We start from the raw sequence: 27,042 nt of genomic DNA on the forward strand, positions 1-27,042 counted from the left end.
TAAACTTAATGTCAGTTGTGAAGTTGCAGTAAAGTCATTTTCCATTTGCATGTATGTGAAATGAGTTTTTAATAACACCAAACTGAATGTTTATGTCCAAAAACAGCCCTTGTTAAGCAGGAGCTGCTGTTTGGATGTTGCCTCCCCTGAGGGATGGACGTGGCGGTTGAAGCTCATCCCGAATGCAGGCCAGTCCTGAGTAAAGACAACATGATACCAAATGATGAAATTAAATGAAATAGCAAGCAAAAGCCTCGGCTGTTCACCACACACGCTTTTACTGCACGCACACTGGCACACACATTCAGTCTTTCTGCATCTGACATTGTGCTGAGCTGTTCGGCTCTCGGTCGAGGTGGGGCGTTTTGGCCCTGTACATCGTCGACTGAGTCAGGATAGAGAAATGAGGATGGGGCATCCCACTCACCCTCTGCAAGGCCAGACACACTGCTGCTCTGCTGTCATGGCAACAGCAGCAGTCACCATAACCAGCATGGGCCCATAATGCATAGGCCAGGAGTAGTCTCACACACACACAGACACACACACACACAATGACAGCACAATACATGACAGGAAACTGCACAGATGAGACAATTACTGATCCTAAATGTGCTGGTTCTTCCTCAAACATCTGTACACATGAAAACACAAAGAATAAAACTCTGTGGGCTCTTTATGTGAGTGTGAAAAAGACTGTTCTTTGTTTCATATGCAGTTTGTCTTTCTTCTAGATTTTACACTGTTGAGAATTTAATCAACTTAATATTTGAAGACAGGTTCCTTTAAAAGGAACCTAAAAAACACCTTTTATCCATATTACATTGATACAGAAGAGTTGCATCATCTTTCACTGCACTTTGTTTTGCACCACTGCATTTATGGTGCACAAAAATCTTCTTAATCATCTTTTTGATCAAGCTCCAAGTATCTGCGTGACATGTTTCATATTACACATCACCTATCATAACCCCCAGCCTTTTTTTTTTTTTTTCTTTAGCAGATACATTTCCCCCCTCCTTCCTTGTCTCCAAATCGGACATCTTCACCGTGCCATCGTAAACCGAAGGCTTTGCAGCAAATTAGCCAAATACCACTGTAATGCAGATCTGCGCGTGTGAGTGTTTATTTTTTTACGTGGTGGGGATTAAGTCGACAGTGTAAGCCATTCAAACAGGTGTGAGGAGCAGACAGTCCCGGGTGGCGCATGTTGATCGGATACGTGGCTACATAGGAGCACATTATGAACATCTTTGCGCTTTTTAAAGGGTTGAGCAACCCGCATCCGAAAATAGTGTTAGCTGTTAGAAAGTAGGTCGATAGGAACTGAGAACGACGGTTGTTTCCACGCTTTTGTCTGTGTTCTTTGTTGTTTTGCGAGGACTGTGGTTTTTGTATTTCGTTTTCTTTTTTTTCTTCTTTTTTTCTTTTCTTTTTTTCTTTCTTTTTTTTCCTATAGCCCACCCTTGTGTGGAGCGTTTTACGCACAGGTGGGAGATACCCGCTCAGCCTAGGACAGCCCCCCTCTCTGCTCCTCAGCGGATGATGTGAGGAAGTGACATTTTTCACTGCTGCGGTTCGGGACACCACGGCTTCCTCTGCAAACAGGTGTTCTGCTCTCTGGGTCACTTTTACTAGGAAACCGCAGGGAGGTATCGCGTGCTATTTCCCGAGTCGAGACGCGGGACAGCGGGGACCAGAAAAGGAAAATTAGACCCGTTCAAGTCTCTTTATTAGCCTGGGCTGTTTGAACGGGTTCAGACGGAGAGAGAGAAAGGGAGAGAGAGAGAGAGAGAGAGAGAGAGTGAGGGAGAGGGGGAGCGATGGCAACGAAAAAGGCGTGCGTGGATGCGCCCAAAAGGAGCCGGAGTCCGGTCGTGTTGGAGGCTGAGATGTTCAGAGAATTTCAGGACTGGTGTCTCCGAACTTATGGAGACTCCGGTAAAACAAAGACCGTCACCCGGCGAAAATATAACAAAATCATGCAGACACTGTTGCAGAACGACGAGTCGGACGGCGTTTATGTCGACAACAGCCACATCAACGCAAAATTCAAATTTTGGGTGAAGTCCAAAGGATTTCAGGTCGGAACCAACGTTCTGGGAGAGCACAACAAGAAAGGAGCACCGGGGAAACCCGTCCTATATGTCCCGGTCAAGTCAACGGTAAAGTGTGTATGTGTGTGTATGTGCATTTGTTTGTGTGTATGTCACTGGAGAGAACGTGCGTGTACACGCTCTCGAGATGTCCCGTTGCCGTCTACAAGTTGTCATATTAAGGCTGCGCCCACGCACCTGTCACACGAAGAACATGACGACTTGTAATGTTTTATGGTCCCGTCTCGCGTTCATCGTTCCCGATGAACCCTCACTTTGTCCATATCCCAACCAGAACAGCCCCTACTCTCATCCCTTGCTGCCATAGCAACGCCGGTGCCTCCTGGCAATCGCAATTCTAAAAGGTAGACTATCACGCATAGCCATCACGCCAGTGGTGTTGAAGTCCTGTCAGCAACAGTTCTACCGGGTGCACAGCACGAGATGATTGACTAACGACAGCATTTTGTTTCTGTTACTGTTCAGGTCTCGTGTAACCCGGTATGGTGATGTTGTGCGCGCGCACGTGGGTGCAGAGGCATGTTGGAGGGTGTCGGGTATGTTAGGGTACTCTGGTGTGGGTTGAGGGACTACAGGCTGCTAAGGCTAACTTAAGAATAAAAAAAAATCTCTCTGTCGTGGAGCTCAGCAGGTTTTGATTGTCAGCAGTTCATCAAATGGCACGCGCCCTCACTGTCCCATCTAAACCGAGAGGCACGCAATGTGTCCGTGCGTCATTAAGATGGTTCCTCTGCCTCTGAGAGAGCAAATATATTCTTCTAAATATGTCATATATAAGACATTTAATGAAAAATCATGATGTAGGCTGGTAGACGTGTTTCCTTCCCCCACTCGACTTTTCATTGTCCTGGGCATGATGCGGGTCGGCTCGCAGGCACTCGTTGCTCTGGCAACACCTGTGCAGTCCAGGATAGCCTGCCTGCCTCTCTGCCGCATTTTATAATGTAGGTTACATTCCGGCATGAACCTCTGAGAATCAGTTTAAGACTGTCTTCACGAAAGAAATGTTTGATTTATTATCATTATTATTTAATCTAACAGATAGTAGTTGTGCGTAATTGGTGACCACGTGAAGGGCTGTGGCGGAAACAAAAGGGTCTGCTCGGGACTGATGGCGACATACGCCCACGGTCGGCGCTCAGACTTCACTTCCCCGTGTTTCTAGGTGATGGGCGGTGATATTTCTTTTGGTGAAATGGATGTCAGGTCACATCCGTCCAGCTGTGAGGCAGTAGGCATGCTGAGGGTTAACACACTTTTTTTTTTTAAAATCGAACCAGCAAGATAAACATGTTCATGATGAACTGCCAGCCAGTGCCCTAACAGGTCTCTTTGTGCCCGCGTGAGCTCGCTCACGCGCGTCCATGTCTACATGATCCTTTGGCCTGCTGTGCCAGCAAGAAGACAACCACCATCTTAAACAAATGCCTTCGAGAATGATACCCCCCCCTCCTTCTTACCCCCCACCCACGCACCCTCAGCTGGGACAGAGTCTCTCTGGACCTCAAAGAGCAGAAGCAGATTTTGTGTTAACAAACTGGAGAAGATATTAGCCCGGATTAGGGACTGAGCCCTTTGGTTTGAGCTGAATAGCACTGATCCCCTCCACAGGTGTTTTACCTGTGTGAATGAACAATTTAGGTTTGGGCCAACTGCTTTTACAAACCTCCTCTAATCTCTGCTCAATATTATGTTTCCCCTCTGGGCAAGAGGGCAGGTGTGATCGGTCTCTGCAGGTGCAGATGGTGCTTGAAATGTGTTGTTGATTAGTTTCTGTCTCTGGCTTTTGCTGTTTCTTGCTGTTTTGTTGACATGAATTCTTAAAGGGCATTTCTTGTTCAATATATTTATCAGTGTTGTTTCTCTGTACGGCCTATTTAAGAGGAGCCAAGCTGAAATAACTCTTTAAGGCCGAGTCAAACCAAAGGAAAGCTGTGAAAGGCAGAGTTTTCCTAAAATAAATATAGCTCACTGTCTTCTGTGGAGTGCACGTGCTTTGTAGCTAATATCATAAGGCAGGGGAAGCCTCCCCCTGACTCAAGTCCACTTGGGAAATTTAAACTACAAACAAAATATCAGCCAACACAAGCTGCTTCTAATGATGAGTCAGAGGCCACAAATCAAACAATATACATGCATGTGATTGCATTAGAAAGCACAATTTTTTCTTTATACAGCTTGTGTTTGTGGGCCTTATAAACATACCCTCTGAAACCAGTGGAAAAGTGACACACGTGCAAAGGCGCGCACACAATGGTCAGTGACTGCTTACAGGGCTGCAGGGCCGGGGGCGTGTCTCTGGTGCTGGAGCACTGGAAGCCCCGCTGCAGCTGCTCCCAGGGTGTGCCAAGTTTCTGTATGGGGGCAGGCATGGGGCTAAATGAGGGGAGGCTGGGTGGGGGTAGGGGATGGATGATGCCTGATGTGCAGACAGAGAGAGTCTCTTCTGTGCGCCGGCGAAGCACAACAAGGCGGCTTCAGTGTGTGGCGGGACAGAAAGGCAGGGCGCAGGCAGCACAGGCTCAGTGTGGGGTGCCTCTTTTCAAGCCGGACACAGAATCATTTTCTCCCTGTGTTTTCTGTCCATCTCTTTCCTCCCGCTTGCGCTGTCTCGTCCCTGCCAGTTCTCGGAGAATCCTGCAGGCCTCAGTGTGGAGATGCAACCTCGTTTAGCTCCCATTATGCCCTGATTAGAGAACGCTACAGAGGAGGAGGGGACCAGAAACAGACACAGAGATGCATCACAGAACTGCACACAACATCAGGCTCTCTCCAAGTCCAGACAATTTAAAAAGAAGCACCAAAACACCCTATGCATTTTCCTTTGGACTGATATGAGAATTGCTCTGAAAATGATGAAATATAGCGAGCTGTTGCTTTTTGTTACCATGCCAACTGAAATCTGTAAATATCTTTTCATTTCTCACACAACTAGGTTTAGGTGGACAATGATCTTAAACAAAAACATGAGGCATTGAAAAGCAACAACAGGACATGTATAATCTTTCTTTGACCCTATCAGAAATTTATTAGGAGAGAAAACAAGAAGAGGTGGTCTGAATTTGTAATGTCAGTTAATCAGCAGAAAATTGGCAACTAAGGCTGCAGGGACACAGACAAATCTAATTTCAGTAATATTTATTTTGGATGTTTATTTTGAAAAAAAAAACAACTGTTAAAAGCTGTATTTGCAGAATAATGAGTCAATCAGTGAAGAAGTTGCAACACTTGGAAAAAGAAAGACAAAATCTTTGGTTTTTGCTTCTGAAATGTAATAATTTGTCATTTTTCTTTGTAGTTAACTGAATATCTTTTAGTTGTGTTTTTTTTTTACTGTTGCTCTGATACAAAAGGACATTAAGACATTTTAAAGGATTATTTTCTTATATTTAATTTAAATTTTGCCAATAAAGTCCAATACCTGGAATCATTAAGTGGCAGGATGGGACTGAAAGAGGTTCTCCAACTGGAGGCTTTGAAATGTTATCATTTCATAAAATAAAGATTCATCTTGGGATGTCCCCTCCTTGTATACAAATTGCTGTTCCAAATCTTTGTCTTGGTAAATAGGCCCTAAATATTTGTGCCTCACATTAGATAGCATGGGGAACATCATCATTATTATCTGATTAATTAGTCCGCATTTCCCCTGAGAGCCCGTCTTTTGTGGAAGGGCCACAGAGTCAAAAGAATACTGGGCCTATTATTCAGCAGCATTTGCATTAATGTTATTTCTGCATCAAGGATCTACAACGCTTTTGTCCAGCGGTTTTTGTCTGATTTTGCTCTGACCTGGCAGAGCTGCTTATGAGCAACACATGGGCTCACACTCATGGGTTCAAATGGCAAAATGCTCGCTAGCCCAAACAGAAATCACCTCAGCTGTACTGATCTCATCTGACCTGCAGAAAATGTACCTGAGAATGTGTGCTGGTGATTGGTTCGTTTCCTCTTTGGAGCACATGAAGGTGGAGACGCGCCAGTGTGAGGGCAGAGACTCTTCTTTGTCAGACGACAGTCATATAAACACATATCCTATAAAGTTTATGTCAGGGTGTGTTCTTTTGGTAATTTCACATGTTGCCAAGATACTGTGACTTACTGTAAGTGATTGACAAAATTCACAGCGCGTGTACAAAGAGGGGGTCGCTGATCGCATGCTCTGTGTTTCCTCCCTTCAGCACTCTCTCTGTTGCCATGGAGAGACCGTTCTTTGCTTTCCCATAGGAGGAGAAATTAACACCATTTTTAACTGGCCTGGGGGCCTCCCCCCTGTGTGGGAGATAGTCTGAATTGTGCTTCACATGCACACACTCACACACTCGGCGTCTTTAAGATGGCAATAATCTCCCCACCACACCGCTTCTGTCATTTTTAATACCTTTGCAAGGCCAACGTTTAACGAACTGGGACAGTGTAATAATGGCTTGAAAATGGCGAGGTGGACTCTGGGATGTGATGATGATGTATGTGCCAGTCATTTACATACCGTTTTGAGTCAGTGACTGGAACGTCAACAGTGCCAGTGGGACTGTCTGTGTCTCCGGCTCGGTGGGACATTGTGGGGATGTCACACACTCTATCAAATAATGTTCATCACAAGAGCTGCAGAGAGAGAAGTGTGCACACATACAGACACACACACAGATGTCGGACAGAGGGGTTGAGCTTGGTGCACCTAATGTGGATTTAATGACGGGGCTTTATGAACTGAAGCAGGGTGCAGAGGATGGTGGTGGAAAGAAAAGAAAAAGAGGAAGATGAGGTCTTATATATGAAGTAGTGGGGATGCTGTGGGGTAGATGGTCTCTTTCATCCCACTTTGCTGTCATATAAACCTTTACCTTGCGCTGTTTCCCCTGTGGCACACACACATAAACACACAGACAGGAGAAACAACGCTTGTCCCATTTATGTGTTCATTAGCTAGTTGACAGATTTACAGAGGGAAGATGGGACTTTAAAAGATGACCTGTTGTCACATCTGCAGTGAGATAATCTGAGTCATGAGTATTGTTGACACAGCCATCTTCACTCCCTCCTCACATGCACACTTCCACACAGAAAGCACCTGAGCACACATTTCTCCTTAAGCTACTTATTGTGGAAGAAAATCTCCATCAATTTGCTGCTTGACTTTAAAAGTTAAGTTCAAAGACACATTTCTGCGTTTCAGATTTTTGCTTGTCACAGTCATCTGCTGAGAGACGGAGCTAATTTCTTGTGCGACACATCTTCTCTATCTTTGCCGGCCTGTCATTGTGACCCAGCTGCTTCCCCCATGAACCTCCCCCCACCACCTCCTCTTCCTCCTCCTCCTGACCTGCGTGTGTGCAGGACTGCTCCTCTCTCCCCTCGGCAGCTCACTGCCACAATATGTGTGTGTGTATGTGTGAGAGAGAGAGAGTGAGAGAGAGAGAGAGGAGAGAGAGAGAGACTGCCAGCGGGGGTGGGGGCAGCAGACTCAACCCCTCCAGTCTCCTAGCAACAGAGCGGTTTGGTGCGGGACAGGGGGAGGCGCAGGGGATGGGGGCTGGTTGTACAGTGACTGGGGAGAGCAAAGTCCTATGGGATTAGAAGGCTGGAGAGAAGGAGGAAAAGAGAAGGATGGTCAGAGTTCTGCTGTTATGTTGACGATTAGGGATGCTACCAAGTTTCCTTTGCCCCATAAAGTGGCATGCTGCTGTCACAGAGCAGCTCAACAGCTGTTCTCCACTGAGGAGCTTCAGCTACGGGCTCTTCCTGGCAGACATATAGCGCAATAAAACACACATTGAAAACATGCTGTGTTTAGAGATGAATGCTAAATTCCCTGTTGACTTGTGTTTGAAAACACTGGCTCATTGGTGCAGACGGGCCCGAGAAGACCTTCAGAGGAAGAAATGCAGTTTTGTCTACAGACTCTTATTCAAAGAGTCCACACAACTAAAAAAAAAAAAAAAAAAAAAAATCCTCTGTTTCAAGCTTGTATGAAACTGTTTGCAGTTTTCGATGGGTTTTCTCACAGTAAACTGAATGTAATATTGTTTTAGACTCCTGGCCTGACAAAAAGTACTTGAACTTTTCACTGTAATTTTTCTTAAATTTACTTGCCCATCTAGTAAAGAAACGTAGCAGCAAAAGCATTGAAAATGTTTGGACTTGTGCTCACACTTTAGCACCAAGGTTGCAATATTGTGTATCTATTCAGGCCAGAGAAAATGCTCCCCGCTGAATATCCTGTGTGTATGTTCGATATTTTGCTGAGGGATGCAGCAGCAATGTGGGTGCACCACACACCCCACAGTTGTATGAGATTATCCAAATCCAGCGTGAATGGACCTGACACCATTGTCCCAAGCAGCAGCAGCAGCAGCAGCAGCAGTAACAGCAGCAGCAGCTGTGGTGATGTCACCATGGGAAAGATGATGATACTTCCAAGCGCAATAGATTACAGCTGTGATGATGAGGTGGAGGGTCGCTATTATTTCATTTATTATCATTACATGTAGCCCGTGCTGACAGGGGCAGAGCAACTGGAGTAGAGAAGGAGAGAGAAAGAGTGAGGGGCCGGATTAAAACAAACCGGCTCTGTGAGCTGGTTTTAGTTGCCATGGTAACGATCATTACCTTGCACTTGGGAGAGCAGGAGCAAGGAAAGAGAGGAGGAAGGGGGTTGGTGAAGGAGGGAAAAAAAGAGGACGGGACAGAGGTATGGGATGAAGGCACAGAGGCAGAAGAGAGGATGTGATGGTGGGGCAAGAAAATGAAATGCCAGATCTTGGGAACAGTATGTATATGTCAAAGAAGAGTGGGGGTAAAATCGTGATTCCGCAATACTAGAGGGACAACTTTTGAACCTGGGTCCCTCCTCTTATTCTAACAAACAACACTCTCTGTACATCTAAGATTTACAGAAAATGTCAGAGCTTGTCCCATATTTGCTTAAAAGAAGTGGACTTTGTTGGGGGAGAAGACAAAAACAAACAAAAAACTAATTAAATTCCCAAGTCAATTTGCTGTGTTTAATTCTTGCTGGGGCACTTTGTGTTTAGCAGAAGGAAAAAATAAATGGGACGTTTGTGACAATGAGACGAAGAGTTGTTCAGAGGAAAACATGAAGCAAGAAAGGAGCAGAAAGCCCCATGTGGTGCTGTGGATGGAGCCTGTTGTCCTGGCGATCCTACTTCTATGGTGTGTCACATGACCCTTTGCCCAGCACACCTGCCCGAGAGAAATCAGTGGCAGTTTCTATGGCGACCGGGTCGACAGTACAGGAGGCAGGATGGCTGCCATAGGTGGTGGTAGGAGGGACTGCTGGGCTCGTACAGTGTCGGTGGTGTTATTTTTAAACATGGCAGAGATGAGGTGATGGTTGCAGACCCAGCCAGGGATGAGACTTTTCCACTTAAAAGAAAAAAATCTGAACACTGCAGGAGGTCGGGCACCTTTAGTATTGCTCTTGACTGTCTGCAAGCACACGACCCATGACTCATGTGCCTTAACGATTTCCCAAGTGCTTCATTATAAAGCTCTTAGTTGAAATACATACAAGTTATCTCTGTTAGTCTGATGCCTCAGTCCAAACTGAACTCTTGTATCTGCCCATGTTTCAGTGTTCAGATGGGAATTCAACCCAAGACAACTCTTCCCTGAAGCGCGTGGCCGTCGTTGAAGACTTCTTTGACATCATCTATGCCATGCATGTGGAGATGGGTGCTGACCCAGGCAGAGCACCCAAACATGCAGGCCAGAAGAAGACCTACAAAGCTGTAAGTAAACACAACAAGGTGCATCCAAGGTGCAGGCCAGTATGTTCCTTGTAAATAGCAAGTGGTTTGGCTTTAAAACCAACCAAATATATGAAGTCAGTGTAAAACCAGTTCTATTTCCTTTTCTTGTCCAAGTCTACATCAGTAGTGCTGCTGCTGCTGCGGGTGGATAAGAGGATAGTAAGCATGTCCAGCACCAGTTGGCAGCAGGTGCAGGTTTCAAAACCACATACAAAGGAAAATTAAAGTTGTCATGCATGAAATTTGCAAGTTCCTTGCAAAATTTTTATGTTTTACATACAAAACCAGAAAAACTAGACAACTGAAACAAAACTTAACAGAAACCATCTTACAGCCTCTGTAAGAAAACAAAGCACAGAATCATCAGGAGCACCTAGAGGAAGACAAACTGCTAAAAGATGAACAACAACCACACCAGCAACAAGTGTATGACAGCATAACTGTAGCTTTTGGTGATTAAACCATAAGCATGCGTGTCAGCAAAAATGTGTGTGCGCAAAATATAGGAATGAGTTGTGTTTAATGATGAGTGCAATTGTGCAAATGCAACAGCGCTACCTCCACGGATCAGAAGCAGACAAAGAGGACCCCTTGACCAGGGCAACCAGCAGCAACGAAGTCAGGATCCCTGTGGTGCACCCACATCACTGACCAGCCTCATTTTCAAATAAGATTTTATTATCATCACAAATTATCACTGAATTGTTAAAAACCTTCCACACCTTTTCATGTTTCTTTTGTTCACCTAAATGCAGCTGGAGAAGACTTCTGACAGTCCAATGATAATTTTATTTGAAAACAAGGGTGATAATTTTTCAGGGGTTTCAAGTTCTGAAGCTCCCCATGACAAGAGGCTTCAATACATGAGATATAATGTATCATTTTTAGCATCAGGAGTTACCAAGGAAACAACCAGACACCTTTACCAGAAAAACAAAGCACTTGTGGTGCTCAAACTGGAGTTGTTTCTTCTTTCCATTTTTCATTGTTAATGTTTCTACAACAATGGCAGTCTGTTAGCTTCTGTTGCAAGCTGAAGTCTTGGGTTGTATTTGTTGTCCTGACAGAACAAAGGCCTATGTTTGCAGCTAAATAAGTGCGAATGTAGCATAAGGGATGCTCAGCCGGACTTTGGTACCTCTCCTCTCCTCCCACCCAAACAGGAATTAAAAAAAAAAAAAATGATAGAGCCAATTGCTCCTGCCCTGTAGAGAGGTCCTGTCACGTCTCATAGTGTGTACCCTTTTGAGGAGGCAGCATCACTGGGGCAGGGCATAATATGGAACTGTCACTGTGGCCTTCTGGGAGGTGCACGCTCCTCTGGGTGGCCTTTCCCTCTCAGCTGCCTCAAGGGGCCATGAAGGGTGCGGGTGGGGTAGGAGGGGGACAGGCACACAGGATGGTGGGCACCCCCACTGTCTCTCCATGGTCACGTGAAGGTCGCATTTTACAGGGAAACGCCAGAGGGGGTGAGGAGGGGAGGGTGGCATAGCAGTGGAGACAAACAGAGAGGGAAGGCAGAGCATGAGAAAGAGGTGTAGATATGTGCTGGCTGCACCTGAGGAAGCGGCAGGCAAAACAAATCAGAAAACAACTCTTTGCATTTTGAGGAATAAAAGCAGAGAATTTCAGAGAACTGCAGCTGGAATTAGGCCATCCAAAATCACCGGCAGTCACCTAAAGGGAGGTTTTCCTCCTCATGTCATGTTGAGATAACACATAAATCTGCTCTCGCCAGTCACTGTCACTAAAAAAGCACCTGCACGCAGTTTGAGTTCAGCCAGATCTGCAGCCTGTAACCCAGTCTCTGCTGCTTTCTCCCCCATCACAGATAGCAGAGACCTATGCCTTCCTGCCCAGAGAGGCGGTGACTCGGTTCCTAATGAGCTGTGGAGAGTGTCAGAAGAGGATGCACATTAACCCTAGCACTGCAGAGTTCAAAGGTAAAGTCACACATCTGACCTGTGGTCTGCTTGCTCGTTCTGGAGACATCATTAACTACTGTGCTATTTTTGAGATCAGCCTTTAAAATTTGTTAATGCTGAGATCCTTCAACATACTAATACAGAAAAGGGTAATTACTGTGTAGCAAGAGATTACAATAATCAGTCAATCCTCCAGCACAGCTGGCCACATGACTGTTTTCCTGGTAATCATATGTTTAATGGCCAAATCTCTAACTTTTTAATTGTCCCGCCAGACAATAAAGCAGATCTGAGCTGATCTGTGCTGTTTGGTGAATTTTTGAATGAAACTGTCATTATATGAAACATATGTATATATCCATCACTGACATGACGTAACACAGGCTCCAGAGGATTGGCTCCCTGGGACATATGAAGCCTCTAAAATGGTCAGAGAGTTCCTCTAGTGGCCAGTGGGGAGACTGCAGACAGCTGCCAGCCATTGTTTGACTCCAGGTGTTAGGTGAAGCAGAGGCTCTGATTTCAACCTTTACAGGAAGCTAGCGCAGATCACATACATGACTTAGGACAGATGCTACTCCTGAGGCTAATTTGTTATATTTTAATGATGTAATTAAAAGTCTGGGTTTGAAGCGGCTTTAAAACCCGAGTCTGTGTCATGTGTAATGTAAACTGAGCTGCAGTAAAATCCAGCTGCTCATCCTGTTTATGCTCCTTAACAACATAAACACAGTCAGATGGGAGTTTAAAGACTGACTGAGACACAGCAGGCTATGTTATAGTAAAAGCTGCTTCTAATATTTTATTCGTCTGTTTTTACCTCATCAATAAAGTGATAAGAACCCCAAATTTGCTCTGATTGGTTAATATACTGCACGTTTGGCAGATTCTTTCCTCTTTAAATTATAATAATTCAGCACTTCAGGGTTTTGTGATGCTCTAACTATTTTCAGTAGGTAACAGGTCTGGAGTGCAGGCAGATCTAAAACCTGCATAAATCCTTCAACATTAACTCTGCCTCCACAGATGAACACATTAGCCATGTTCTGTGCACTGATGAACCCATGATGACTTTTTAACTTTACACTCATAATAACCTTGATAGTTTTTAATCTCCATTTAGTCTGAACAATGCAACGCTTCACATTTTCATTAAACAGGACTGTTTTTCACCTAAACTCAGTCTATGTTGAATAGCTCAGACTCAGAGAAGGGCAGGCCTGTTGGAACTTACTTGTTTTTAAAATTCAGTCAATAACTTTTTGACACAGAAGCAAACTGTTAATTTTTTCTCTTTTTTTTTCTTTCTTACCTTTTTTTTTTTTTATCAGAAGTGTTCCTGAGCCCATGCAGTGTTTTCACACAATGATTCATGTCTGTTTTAATGCAGGTTTAACTAGCCGGGGGCTGGAAGATCAAGGCCAATTAACATTGTTTCACTGCTTTGCTCCTTGCACACAAAGATTTCAGTGAAATCTTTTGAACTTTCGTTGACAATAGTGGACTAATATATATGTTTAAGTATATTAATCCATAATTCAGCATTTAATGCTATTGACTTAATGTGTATTTTGCTTTAGACATATCAAGTGTGGAATAATGTGGTGGAGTAGAGGTGTAAAGCAGCATAAAATGTGAATGTTCCAGTGATATTTCTAAATAGTCTTTGTAATAAATGAAGAGTAAAAGCTTATCTGGCTTAGCTTCTTGAATATTCTCTCATTGCACATTAAAATGTGTGTGTTTTTTTGTGCATTTCTTTGTTAGAAAATGACAGACCCACCTCGCTGGTCCCGGACCTTATTGACTACAACATGCCTCTTACTGCCACCTACCTGAAGCAAATGAAACTGCAGTGCATGACTGCCACTGAGAGGGTGAGTGCTTCCTTCTGCAAGTGTTTTGTGTCATGTGTGCAGTGATACTAGTAAATGTGCCACTGTTAAGATCTCCCTATTCAGCACAACTGTATTTGCACTGAGCGCACAAGTCTTAAAATGATTTTCCTCTGAGCCTGTGGAGAGAGAGGCTCTGTGCAGGCAAATTAGGACATCCTTCCTCCCAACTTTTAATTCATTATTGAACAAGCCGAGTAGTCTTCCTGCTGGGAGGAGGAGCGTGGTGTGAAGTGAGGATTAGAAAAGCTTCTGTAGAAGTGACGTCAGGCATGAAACCACTCCCATGTGTCGCTGTGACAGAAACACTCAGGAACTGCTGTCACTAAAGTGCAGGGAGCGCTACTTGATGATGATAATGTAGACCTCACACTCATAATTAGAATTATCTGGAACAATGACCCAGGCTTTGATTTGGTGAGTACAAATGAACTAATCTTCATACGGTGTAGAGACTAATTTGAACAGGCCAGTATGTGAATAATTAACCTTACAGAGGGTTATTTCAGTGTTGTATGAATGTAGTCTGTGTTGCAATGGTGTACAGTTAAAAACAGCGACTGGCTCAAAATACAGCAGGTTTGTTATGTTGGGACAAGTAAATTAAAGAAATCGTAGTATGTTGAGGTAAAACTCCTCAGCTGCTTGTGTGTTGCTTTGCTGATCTTTCACATTTCAGAGATACAAAAGATCCAAATGGTGATGTTTCTGATTAGTTTTCTTATCAAAATTTGGAAATTAAATTAGGTAACATATACAAACAGAACTGTTAAACATTGTTCTTATGTTTTTATCAATTGTTTAGGTACATAATCAGACATGTTTTTTTTTTTGCCTGACTTTCTTGTCAAAACCTAGACAAGTTTTTGTCCGAAAAATCCCAAAGAAAAGAAGTTGAGTTTAAAGCAGCAGAAACTTCAACAATCCAGCTTGGAAGATCGATTTTGTTTTGTTGCTTAACTTATTTTTTTCTTTTTAGCTTGACACAAAGAAATCTTCATGCTAGAAGCTGTTTCATCTTCATAACATGCAGAATTTGTAATCCATGTTTATATGTTATTCTATTTTATTTAGTTCAGCTATTTTGCTTCAATTTTAAAAGTAGCCCTTCCTATTTAATCAGTTTTAGATTTCTCTAAAGCCGCAACACCCGTGTTGCTACATACTTGGAAATGGTGTGATTAGAGACTCTCTCTTTAATCCTGCATGGCTCACTTGGTGCCTAATAGAGCCGTCACTGAGCATTCTGGTCCTCTGCAAACCCCTTACAGGGGGACGGATGAACGTTCCCAGGAGTTTAGGCCTATTTGTGTGCTCGTGTGAGGGGAATGAGATGACAACATGTATTTTTGCTCCGTTCCCCTCACATAGCAGTCCCTATGAGTGAGATGCCAGCTGACACGTGACGACACAAATGCAGGTCATTTATGTTAATGTGATTCAAACCGGTCCGGGTTGTGAAGCTCTGCGTCCAAAGCTCGGATCAGCTTTTGGAATAGTTTGTGAAATTATTGAGATCTCCTTTGCTAATCCTTTACCCCGGTGGTGTACTCATGTTTTTTTTACGCTACAACAAGCATCTTCAGGGTCTGTACGTAACAGAGTTAAAAATAGCAGTGCTCCAAGAAGCATATTAGTTAACAGAGATGCTCCTGCAGTCCCTCTTTCATTTTATTGTTTTTCCTTTCAGTATTTGAACAAGTAAGTGTCCGTTAAAGAGTAGAATTGCTTTTTTCACAAGTTATATGGACTAAAATAATTGTTTAATATTAATGTCCATGCAAATAAATGTCCATTCAAGTTCAGGGAATCAGAATATCAAGCCATCTTTCTGCAGGATAAGTGAAGCTGAAACTAATGTGAGGCTTTCACTCCAGCCCCTGAGAGAAATCTCAGCCAATGAAATGTTCCCTCCTAAAGAAATTTAAGCTAAAAATGCAAAAAGTCAAGCTTCATATTACCTTCCACTGAATATAGTAATTCATTTTACACAGTATCATGAAACTGCCTTCGATAAGGATCTAACTGTGGGCATATGAGAAGCAATTAAACCAACTTTAGGAATTACAGTAGATGTTAAAAGTTATAGTATCTTCACTCCTCCTGCATGTTTAGCTTTCTTTTTCAGTCTCAATCTCTCTCTCTCTCTCTCTCTCTCTCTCTCTGTTACGCCATTTTCCTTCAGGATGACAGTTCGGTGAGCAGCGAGGACATGAACAACGCTGAGCCCACATGGGTCGCAGCTGAGCAGCCTGCAGTGCCTGAGCCGAGTCCACCTAACGGAGAGAGGGTCAGCAACCCGGCAGCCGTCATAAAAGAAGAATATGGTGAGTCATGGCGTCCATAGCTGCAGTTGCACTGTCGTGTTTTTGTTTTGTTTTGTTTGTCAGTACTTTACCTGCACAGTGAGTTTGTTTTATTATTATTGTTTTTTTTTTTACATCTGCTATTTGAAAGTATTTGTGTTAAACAGGAATTGTACAGATTGGAGTTAGGCAGGAAACAGCTTGCCTTGTTCTTAATCCAAATAAATCCACTCTTGCAGGGGGGTGGGACAACACTGCAGCCCCAACCCACAACGAACCCCTCTCTGTAAGGGTGCAGAGCTTTAAGAAGTAGGACAAAGACCGATATTAACCTTCCCTGATTAGGAACCACTAAAGAAGATTCAAAATGTAGTAAATGGGAAAATTAATGTGTGTTTTTCTGAACGTCCATGTAAAGCATGTGGAAATTATGTAATTTAACTGGCTAAAAATGTCATTTTCAAACAGCTGTAAAGGAAGGCTCCCTTCCCCCCTCAGTCCCTCCTCACTCTCACTCCTCTCGCTTGGCTATAAAAACTGAACATTTTCTCCCTCTATCCTAACTTTTATTTGTCTTGACAGCTGACCCCAATGCATACTTCCTTTACAATTTCAGAACACCCAGCATGAGGCAGGAAGACCCCTCCCCCCTGTAGCAACACACCCTCTCTCGATCACTATAACCCTGCTTATTGTTGTAAACAAAACCAAATTAATGCCTAAAAATGACAAACCATCCACACGCCTCATTGTTGTGTCTTTGTCTTGGCCCTTTTTCCTCCCCTCCTGCCAGATGATGACTCCTCAGAGAGCAGCAGCGCCAACGGGCTGCCGGCCCTAACCTCCCCGGAGGTGCTTGCTGTGGGTGGGAACCCCCCAGATGGTGGGGCCTCTTACGGGGAGGTGACAGAGAACGGTTTGAGCGCTCCTTTGGACTTCAGCACCACCTCATCCTCGTCATCCTCTGAGGATCAGCAGCCGGTCAATCTGAGCGACAGGCTGCTGCCAGTCGGGAGCTCACCGCCAAACTCCTTCCCTGCAGACGCCAACAGGAAGTACCCAATCAAAACAGAGCTCAATAACAAGGTAAGAAAAGAAAAAAAAAAACGTGAACAAGTGGTTATTGACCTGATTTCATTAATATTTTGTGTCTATAATTAATGTTACTGGAATTGGGTGCTTTTCCAGTCCCCTCCTTACAGCTCAGGAAGCTATGACTCTGTGAAAACTGAACTGAGCATGAGCGTAGAGGACTTGACCTCTGGTCGGGCACAAATAATTGATGATGATGATGATGATCATGATGACCACGATGACAATGACAAGATTAATGATGCTGAGGGGATGGACCCGGAGAGACTTAAAGCCTTCAATGTAAGTGAATTGTCAAATTCATACACATATATGAAGAGAAGCAGGCTGCTGCCGTCAGCCCAACACAGTTGTAAAATCTAATGTAGCATTAGCTTGCTCTATGCTGGCATTGTTCTTGCAAATACTAGAGATGGAAAATATACAAATTTCCAAACTCATTCCAAACACTGATTTATAATGTGAAAATTCAGCAAAAATGCAAATTTGAGCAAATAAGTGAAGACATATTTCTGTTCTTTGGAGCAGTGATTATATTCCCATCCTTCTTGTTTTCACCACCTCCCCCTCCCTCTTGATACCCTGTCCTTTCACGCTACCTCCAACGCTCCCCCATCCTCCCCTGCATCCCTTTTCCTCTCTTTTGTTTTGACTCTCACACCCCTCCTTTGACCCTGCTCCCCCACTCCATTTTTTCTGCTCCACATCCCCTCTCTCCCCTCCCCCCCCTCTCCTTATGCCTCTCAGATGTTTGTGCGCCTGTTTGTGGATGAGAATCTGGACCGCATGGTGCCGATCTCCAAGCAGCCCAAGGAGAAGATCCAGGCCATCATTGAGTCCTGTAGCCGTCAGTTCCCAGAGTTCCAGGAGCGCTCCCGCAAGCGCATCCGCACCTACCTCAAATCCTGCCGCCGCATGAAAAAAGGCGGTTTTGAGGTATAAAATGCCTCCTTGACCCAGCTGAAATATTTTCTGTGCCGTCATGCAGTCATAAATCCCCCCCCCCCCCCCCCCCCCCCCCAAAAATAAAAAAATTGAAATTCCCTTTACCCTTTTGGCAGATACGACCAACACCTCCTCACCTCACCTCTGCCATGGCTGAGAACATCCTCGCTGCAGCCTGTGATAGCGAAACCAGAAATGCTGCCAAGAGGATGCGACTTGATGTCTACCAAGCGACGGTAAATGTCTTGGCAGTTGGTGTGTGTGATTCTGCCCAGCAGGGATTTGGGAATGTGCTCAGCCAGTTTTGCATCATTAAAACAAACAACACAACATAAACTGCAACGTTCTGCCCGAACTGAAGACTTTTATTGTCTCGCAGGACGAACCCACCTCTGACAAATCCATCTCGAGAGACCTGGCCTCTGTGGCGCCGTCAGGGTTTTCCATTTCCAGTGCGGCTTTTGCCCAAGATCAGCTCTACACCAACGGAGGCCTCAACTACAACCTGCGGGGATATGGGACAGTAGGCAGCAACCAGCAGAGCTCTGGTGCTGCACAAACCAACGGTGAGCCCAGATTAATGACCTTGCAACTCAGGAAAGACTTTGTAATGCTAGATGTTGAAGCAGAAAGGGCCCTCAGCACAATGTAATTAAAGGGGTGGTTCACTCAAACAACAAAATAGGTAAGAGTAATTATCTTACATTTGTTCCAACTTGTGGTTTAATTAATGCAACTTTGCATTGTATAGGTACAAATTTTTTTTTTCTCTCTCTCTCTCTCGCTATACAATATAGAAAAGGAACATTTTATCTTTTATTTTCATGACTTATCAGATTTGTCTAACCTGCAAGAGAAGCCTACATATGATATCCACCTGATGGTGGTCTTATAGCCATATTTGACCGGGACTGGAGTGTCTCTTAAGTTCAGGGGCCACATACCACATCTCAAGTGGGCCGGAGCAGAAGTATACTAATATAATAACCTATAAATCAGTGGTGGGCAACCTTGACCCTTGTCCAGCAAGTTTTATATATTCTCTGCTCCAACATACCTGATTCTAATAAATGAGTCACTGTGCAGAACTTAGTAGGCTGCTGGACCTATGTGATTTAAATCAGGTGTGTTAGATGTGTGTGCCCCTAGAAGACCACAGTTTCAAATTTCTCCCTTTGTTTTTCATGCAAAGAAGTACATTATCAAGATGTTTACATTTAATGAAATATCCTTTTAACAAACAATAACATCACCCTGGAATTTCTTGAGAAACATAAGTGCAGTTTCAACAATATTTTGCCTCAGATTAACATCTTACATGCATTATGACTTATAAATTAAAATGGATCCACAAAATCACTTTAATTTATTCAGATATATTTGGAACAGAAAAATATAGTATTTCACATTATGATTAGATTATTTTTTAAGAGCTAGAAGTTTATTTCTTGTTATATGTAGTAATCCTGACCACCTGAACTGAGCCACCTCAACTTACAAACTGAAGTTATCCCCCTGACTTGTAAATATTTTATATTTAAACATAAAAAATGCAGCCTTGTGCAAACAAAAACCTGCCATACCATACCATTTTAAATTTAAAGCACTTTAAAAACAACATAACAGCTGACCAAAATGTTGTGTTGGCTGACCAGTTTTGGCCCCAGGGCCATATATTTGACACCCCTGCTCTACATGCTTTACAGTGGAAAGCAAATATGCTTTTTATTTTTTTTATTTATTTTTTTTGCTGATTCCTTCAAAGAGAGACAAAAAAGTAAGCTGAGCATCTTTTTTCCCCAACTCATTAACATCTCAACAGGTCCTACAGATCTGAGTATGAAGTCCATCGGCCCAAACTCCTCCTCCAGCTCCAACAGTCACGGCCAAGGAGGTGGTGGTGGTGGAGCTTCGGCCCAGCTCAGCCCCCCAGAAGTGACGGCGGTGAGGCAGCTCATCGCAGGTTACCGAGAGTCTGCGGCCTTCCTGCTTCGCTCTGCAGATGAGCTGGAAAACCTGATCCTGCAGCAGAACTAAGTCTGAGCCAAACCGTGCCAACACCCTCCCCCCTCCAGCCTGTCCATCTCTGTCGCTCTGTCACACAATTGGGCAGACTTTCATACACAAAGACACAACTGTGATACTTCAGTGCACAGTGGGTTCTGTAGGTATGTTACCTTTACTTATTCCCACATATTCATGTATTTGGACAGGCCAAAACATATCACAGGCTGGAAATTGTTTATTTATGCATTCAGTTCACTTTGACCTTAGTGCCCTGTTTTGTGTAGCCATTCATCCCATTCATTTCATCTTGCCACCGGAACCGCCATTTGTCTCAGGAAGTGATGATCTAAGTTTAAAAAAAAAAAGAAGAAGAAGATATGTCTTGTAAAACAGACTGAGGTGTTGAATTAGCTTAACCACTAAAACACTAAATGTGCAGATGTGTGAAGAAATGAGGAGTTAAATATCAGTGACTCAGCACCATTACTCTTATTTTTACACTAATGTAAATTACCCTGTACAGTGGCATGATTTGATTGGGCTGTCTGAGTCGAGTCATTTCCAAATCCACAGAGGAATCGCTGCTAAAAAATGTGGCAGCCTGCCACTGACCTGTTAACCTCAACAGTTACGTCTCGGATGTGCTGACTTAGAAATACACAAAAGGAAAAAACAAACAAACAAACAAAAAAAAAGCAAAACAGGAAAAGCGATGAACAGAAAGAAAATATAACAGCATGATAGTGTCAGATCCATCCAATATGTGGTCAAGATTCTGCTTTGTTGGAGAGGTTTCCACACACTTCTGTATGTGGCTCATTATCCAGTGCAACTTTACGTTCAGTTAGTTTACTGTGGATCTTTTTATGACAGCCAGTTTCTCATTTCTGAAAAGGTGGAAGGCTTTTAAGGAGCCTGGGTATGCAAATTGGGGTCACAGATACCTGTCAGGGAAAAAAGGAGATTAATGTAGTGTTTAGACTCTTGGTTTAGAACCAGAGCTATTGGAAAATGGAAAAAAGGTGCAATATTGAAGATAATCAGTAATGCTTACTGAGATGACAGCGTTTCAAGAGGCCAGTGCTTCACCACAATCCTCTCCTGCTGTAACAGTCAAGCTGTATAAAGAAGTGATATCCCATGCAGCATTGTAGCCAATTTTAATGTTGTTTGTTGTGAATACTAACCTCATAACTGAGGCACTTTCATGTATTGGGATCAGTGATCTGTTGTGACAGAAAGGAAATGGGACCTGACATAAAAATTAGGCTTAATGTTGCACGTCTGTTTTACTTTAATGTGTTTTTTTGTGAGAGAAGTGTTCAGTGAGCAAACTTAAGGGCACATATATACATGCATCTGCTACAAAGAGTCAAATGGATGCAGCTTGAGGACAGGAGTGTGATGCTCAGACAAAATACACTCCTGTCCACATGTCCATCGTTCCCCACCGACTTCAGCGGTTTCTAACTCTGAATCACATCTCCACTTCTTTCTTCATCATGTCAGAATACACACTGTTTGAAAAGAAGCAAGAGACAATCTTTGAAAAAGATCCAGTCGCATCCGAGTTTACTCTCCCTGCTTTCTGCAATGGTGTGTGTTTGTGTGTATGTGTGTTTGCGTTGCGGTCTGAGGACACGCAAGAATTCTCAAAGTGGATCCAGAGCACAGTTTCACAACTTTAACCGGTGAGTCACTCAGCACAAAAACAGTGGTGTAAGTGTGTGTTTCTTCTTAAATCTCTTTTTTTCTTTTGTTGGTGTAAATCTTGGTGTTTGCTGTGTGCTGATTTTGTCTTTGCGTGTAAGTGGAGTGACCCAGTTTGTACAACATCAATCTGTGAAGATTTATTTCAGTAGGCTGAAACATTCCAAACAATGACAATGACTCTTCAAGCAGCCAAAAAGTGGCTTGCACCTTATTGATTTGTCAAAATTTAGAGAGATATATTTCTGTATTTATCACATATCTCATCATATGCATCATTTATCTGCTTTACTGTCATCCACCGGTCTCTCACCACAAAACAAAAAGCTGGACATGCATGTCCTAAATTACCAGTTTAGATTTCATCACCGTGCCATGATTGGACCGTTTCACATTTACATTCAAATTCTATTATCTATTGCAAGTTTGGAAGCACTTTATTGCTCAGGATTAAAGTAAGATTAAAGTAAAACAGTGATTTTAGTGTGTTTATACCTCATTTGGAATATCAGCTTCTGTTCACATGCTGAGAACTGATTACAACAAAAGACAATTTGACACAGCTTACAATCAGAGGCAGTCCTCACGTCTTGGAAAAAACTGCTTATTAGAAGCTTAGTTTGAACTCATTATTGCGTATGGCCCATCTGAGGGGTGTTTCATAACAGAGGCTGAGAGAGGGAAGGCTACTTTCAAAAGACTGTGTTAAATTAGCACACTGATTAAATTGTCCATACATCTACAAAAAGGCAACACATTGAGCACATAAGATGAGATTAAAATATTTGTTAGGAAACAAAAAGATAACTTAGTCTGTGGTTTGCTGTGTATTTAGTTGTTATTTGGTATGACATTAACGTTTAAAATCTGGCTTTTGTAGCTTTTGTTCCCCTTACTGTTAAAGATAAATATAGAATTGTAGATTTACAGGCATTATTTGTGAACTTTTTGCATCATATTAATTTAATAATAAAACTCTTTTCAGTTGTTTAAACTGGTTTAAATGTTGTAAATAAAAATTAGACAACAGGCCCTGACCAAATGTGAGTGTGGCTGCCTAAACTTAGGCCACATGACCACCACACATAGCTTACAAGAAAATTGCCATATTTCCTTGTGGTGCTATTATGGAAAGAAAGGCTTCTCGTATTAGGACCACTTTTATTACTAATACTAGTTTTAATACTTGCCATGTCCAGGCCAACAGCTGACATCTGGACCATATATAGCCTACAGGAGACTTGCATAAGCCAAGCCAGGCTGGCAACATCTGGTCCACTTTTGGCCCATACAACACTTATAGCTTTTTTTAGCAAATATCAACTCAATGCATAGTTGTTATGCTACAGCTTGACTACAATGTTTTATTTATAGCTCTCATTTTTTATTTTTAGCTGTTTTCAATCACAATCCTACAAAAAATCAAATAAATCTCATATGTTTGTCACCAAACAGCTGGCAAAAGTGTGCACAGTGGAGAATTAGGCAGCTAAATGGACAAATGTTAGCATCAAGAGCCGGTAGAGACAAAAACAGAACTGAAACGGGGCAAAGACGACTCTAGATTCATCAGGTCAGACATGATAAGGAGGTCTGCACAGAAAGAAAACCAGAAGTCCAAACCATAGAGGGTCATTCTCCTCCACAGAGAAAACTGAGTTCAGGCTTCACCTCTTTTACTTGCCAACATCACTGTGTAACACGTTTGCATAGTTCTAGTTTATAGGCTAGTTAGTGCAGCCCTCAAAAACAAAGAAAAAAAGAGAGAGAGACCAAATTTCATGTATGTTGCCGTTTTTTTTTTTTTTTTAAACCAATAAGCTGCCCCGTTACAGAAGGCTGGCCCTCTCTACAGGGAGGGGCTTAAAGAGACAGTGGCTTAAATGAAGCGTTTCAGACAGAAGGCATCACAAGGTGCTGCAACACTGCCCAGTATGAGAAAACATGTCAAGTTTTTAATCCTTAAAACATGTAGATTTTCAACTCAAACCCTTTAAAATAAAATTATTAACTTAATAAAGCACAAAATGTGGGCTCTTTAAACTTTTCCGAAACAGAATTTCCACCTTGCAAATATAAGTCAACTTGCCTCATCCTGCTTATGCAACACCCCTCTGAGCTCAAACAGATCCTCAGTCCTCACGTCCAACCTTCTCGTTTGTTACTGCAGCCATAGCAGAACCTCCTCACTTCATGTGCAACTCAGTGACACCACGTCAAAGCTCATTTTCGGAACCAAACATTTGCTTGCAGATTGGTATTCTGTCTATGCTGAGCAAAATTTTAGCTATGTGCTGGAGTTACTGTGATCAACGACAACCACTTGTTGTCATGTCGTTGTTTTGTTTTTTTTCTATTGATGCCCAATGGATTTTCTCTTTGTATTGACTGGACAATGTAATCTATTGGTGTTGATTAAAATGCCCTGGTAGCTTGTGGATTGCTAAAGTGGTCAGATAAATGTACTGTATAGCTGTACAAAGAGTGATAAAAGATGTTTTAAACCTTTCTTTTTTCTGTGGGTACAGCACTGTTAAAAAAAAATCAAAGTGGTTTTAGCCCTTGCCTGTTTTAACTTATCATTTTGTGATGGTCTGTATTACTCCTATTGTTATTTATATTATTTGAATTGTTGCCTCTCCTGCAGCGTTATCAGACTGTAGCTCTGTGCAGGGGGTTGTACTGTAAACCTGTGTGAAGCTTTGTATTTTCCCCTCTGGTTTTGGACTCAGTGAAAGTGTGATGTTTACATGTACAGTTTTTCAGAATTCTTTGCGTTGCTTTGGTTTTGCATTTTATCCAGATACTTTCCCCCCCTTCATCTATTCCCCTAATCTGTGTACATTTGCCTAGATATTTTCCTTCTGTTGTTTCATTGCATCAAGTGCAAACGTGACCTCTTTGACTACTCGGTCACATGGTTAGAGTGTGCCGTGGCAGCTGGCTGAAGTCAGCTCGGCGTTGTGGAGGCTTCCAGCATTTTAAAAGGTAATATTAAGTAAACGGGAGCTTCACAACTTCTCAAAGTGGACCAGCAAAGATTTATTGAGGATTAAGGGGACTTTGTCAACTATTTTAGAATACTGTTGTGGCCTAAACGGAGAATGGTGGGGTGTAGGTACATTTATTAAACTATATCAAGTGCTCAGAATCTTTTAGTATCCTGGCCGTGTTGTCAGGGAATCCTCCTTGCCCTTAACCCGACTGGTGCCCTGAAAGGTACACTTTGACCTGTTGTAATATCTCCTTGGTAACATAAAAGCCATTCCCCTCTCCTGGCCTTTTAAGGGGAACCCATAAACCTCAGGAAATACTGAATCTCCGAGTTTAGTTTTATCCGCTAATTTCTTCTGAGATGAGATTTAAGTCTCTAACGAAAACCATTAACATTTATATGAGATGTCTATTGTTTTGTACATTTATCATTGTGATTTAAAAGTGGAGCTTTTTCCAGTACCTGTGACTTAATATTTTGATTTTTTTGGAGTGTTTATAGGTATGGATATTTATTATTATATGTGAAACTACAAAAACACAAAAGAAAAGGTTGAACCTGTTTCATTTGTATGTTTCATGCAAAACTGTCCAGGTGAGATTCTCTCTGCCTCTTACATATCACTAATGAGGGACCTGTGTTTGTTTGGAAATAGCGCTTTTTCAGTGTTGCATCAACGCTATGAAAAAATAAAAAGAAAAAAAAAGAAATAAAAGAACAACAACAGTGGTTTACCAACAGCAGAGTTGCAAAGCTCTCCTCTTCTTCTGAGATGTCAGTAATTGAATAAAACAGTGCGATGAGCTATCAAACTGTGACTGCTTGTTTCTTTTTTTTTCTTTGCATTTGCATTTCTGCAAATATTTGAGATGGAAGATGCATCAGCACTTCAACAACTCCCTGACTGCAGTCTACACAAGAGGGCAGCAGAGTTCGAGAGAAACAAGGAACTCTAAGAGTCAATAGTAGTCAGTCATAGATTTAATTCAGCTAATCTGAAGTATTGTTGTCTGTGTGTAGATGCACTCTGTTTTTTTTTTACTTTTGTAAAGCATTTGTCAGCTCTATCAGAATGAGAAATACTTCATTAATCCCAAAGGGAAATGCCTCATTGCAGTGCTCCTTAAAACAAGGACATACAGTGAGAGAAAACAAGATAGAAAATAGGGAAATAAGAATCCAAGTGAAATTAGAATAAGGTGCTGAAATTAAATAAAAAATAAATGCAACTAAAATTAAATCAAACAAGAAAAAAAAAAAAATAGAATATAAACTAAATAACACGACAAAGACATTAACAGGTGGGAAAATACTTAGAATATTTACAAGCTTCTTCGGCTTTGTCTTCTGGTTCAGTGCAGCGTTATGGAGTTTGATGGCCACAGGAAGGAAGGATTTCCTGTGGCGTTTCGTATTCCTGTGAGGTGGAATGAGTCTGTTGCTGAAGTGCTCTTGAGATTGTTGTGGAGAGGGTGGGAAGGGCTGTCCAGTATAGTTCTTAGCTTGGACATCATTCTCCTCTCTGACACCACCCTCAGTGTCCAGCTCCACACCAACAACATGACCGGCCTTAGGAATAATATTATTGAGTCTGTGGGTATCAGCCACCTTCAGTCTGCTCCCCAAGCACACAACAGCATAAAGACTCATGACATACCCTGAGCATTGACCCGCAGATGTTTAAGGACTTCAGCTGCCTCAGAAAACAGAGACGACTCCGGCCCTTCCCTTCCTGTAGATGGCATCAGTGTTTTTGGTGAAGTCCAGTTTTTTGTCAATGAATACTTAAAGGTATGTATAGTCCTCCACAGTTTCCACATTCACACCACCGATGGAAACGAGGGTCATTGGTGCGCTTGACCTTAACAACCAGGTTGTGGATATGCATCAAGAATCTGCAGGTCAAGATTCAACTATTGATCTGCATCTCAAGGATGAAGGACACTAAGGACAGTAACCTGCACACTTTGCTCAGAAAAAATCTGATGTTTTGAGAGACGTGTCAAGGAATCTGTTAATCTCTAACGGAGGAGGTGGCCTCAAGCATCACCTTTCCACCGCCTACAGTCCAGCTTAGATTCTTTTCCTCAGGAGGTTTCACAACCATTCACACATTGGACCTTGTGATCTAAACAGTTTTGGTCATGCAGGTAAACAATTCATATGTGACAATGACTCGAATAAGCAACAGATTGTTGAATCAGAGGAAAAATTACAAAAAAAAAAAAAAAAAAAAAATCATACGTTTTCTTGAGGAAGATGCATCAATCTGCAGACA

General features: G+C 42.6%; 1 protein-coding gene across 1 annotated transcript; it reads left to right on the plus strand.

Moving 5' to 3' along the window:
- The first annotated feature begins 1,417 nt into the window (after positions 1-1,417).
- On the plus strand, positions 1,418-25,558 carry nol4la (nucleolar protein 4-like a). The gene is made up of 11 exons (XM_042004926.1): positions 1,418-2,165; positions 9,713-9,868; positions 11,721-11,832; positions 13,582-13,691; positions 15,895-16,036; positions 16,809-17,101; positions 17,204-17,389; positions 17,855-18,043; positions 18,169-18,288; positions 18,432-18,618; positions 19,875-25,558. The coding sequence occupies exons 1-11, from the start codon at positions 1,824-1,826 to the stop codon at positions 20,087-20,089; spliced, it is 2,052 nt and encodes a 683-aa protein (XP_041860860.1). The 5' UTR covers positions 1,418-1,823; the 3' UTR covers positions 20,090-25,558.
- Positions 25,559-27,042: the final 1,484 nt, after the last annotated feature.

This window comes from Melanotaenia boesemani, chromosome 13 (assembly GCF_017639745.1).
Source record: "Melanotaenia boesemani isolate fMelBoe1 chromosome 13, fMelBoe1.pri, whole genome shotgun sequence".
Lineage (NCBI taxonomy): Eukaryota > Metazoa > Chordata > Actinopteri > Atheriniformes > Melanotaeniidae > Melanotaenia > Melanotaenia boesemani.

What these genes read in the sequence shown, in the direction of transcription:
- nol4la (XM_042004926.1), top strand. Translation starts at nt 1,824, where the DNA reads ATGGCAACGAAAAAGGCGTGCGTGGATGCGCCCAAAAGGAGCCGGAGT. An exon ending in ATGTCCCGGTCAAGTCAACG is followed by an intron (nt 2,166 to 9,712) that starts GTAAAGTGTGTA and finishes CCCATGTTTCAG; the next exon opens with TGTTCAGATGGGAATTCAAC. An exon ending in TGGTGCTGCACAAACCAACG is followed by an intron (nt 18,619 to 19,874) that starts GTGAGCCCAGAT and finishes ACATCTCAACAG; the next exon opens with GTCCTACAGATCTGAGTATG.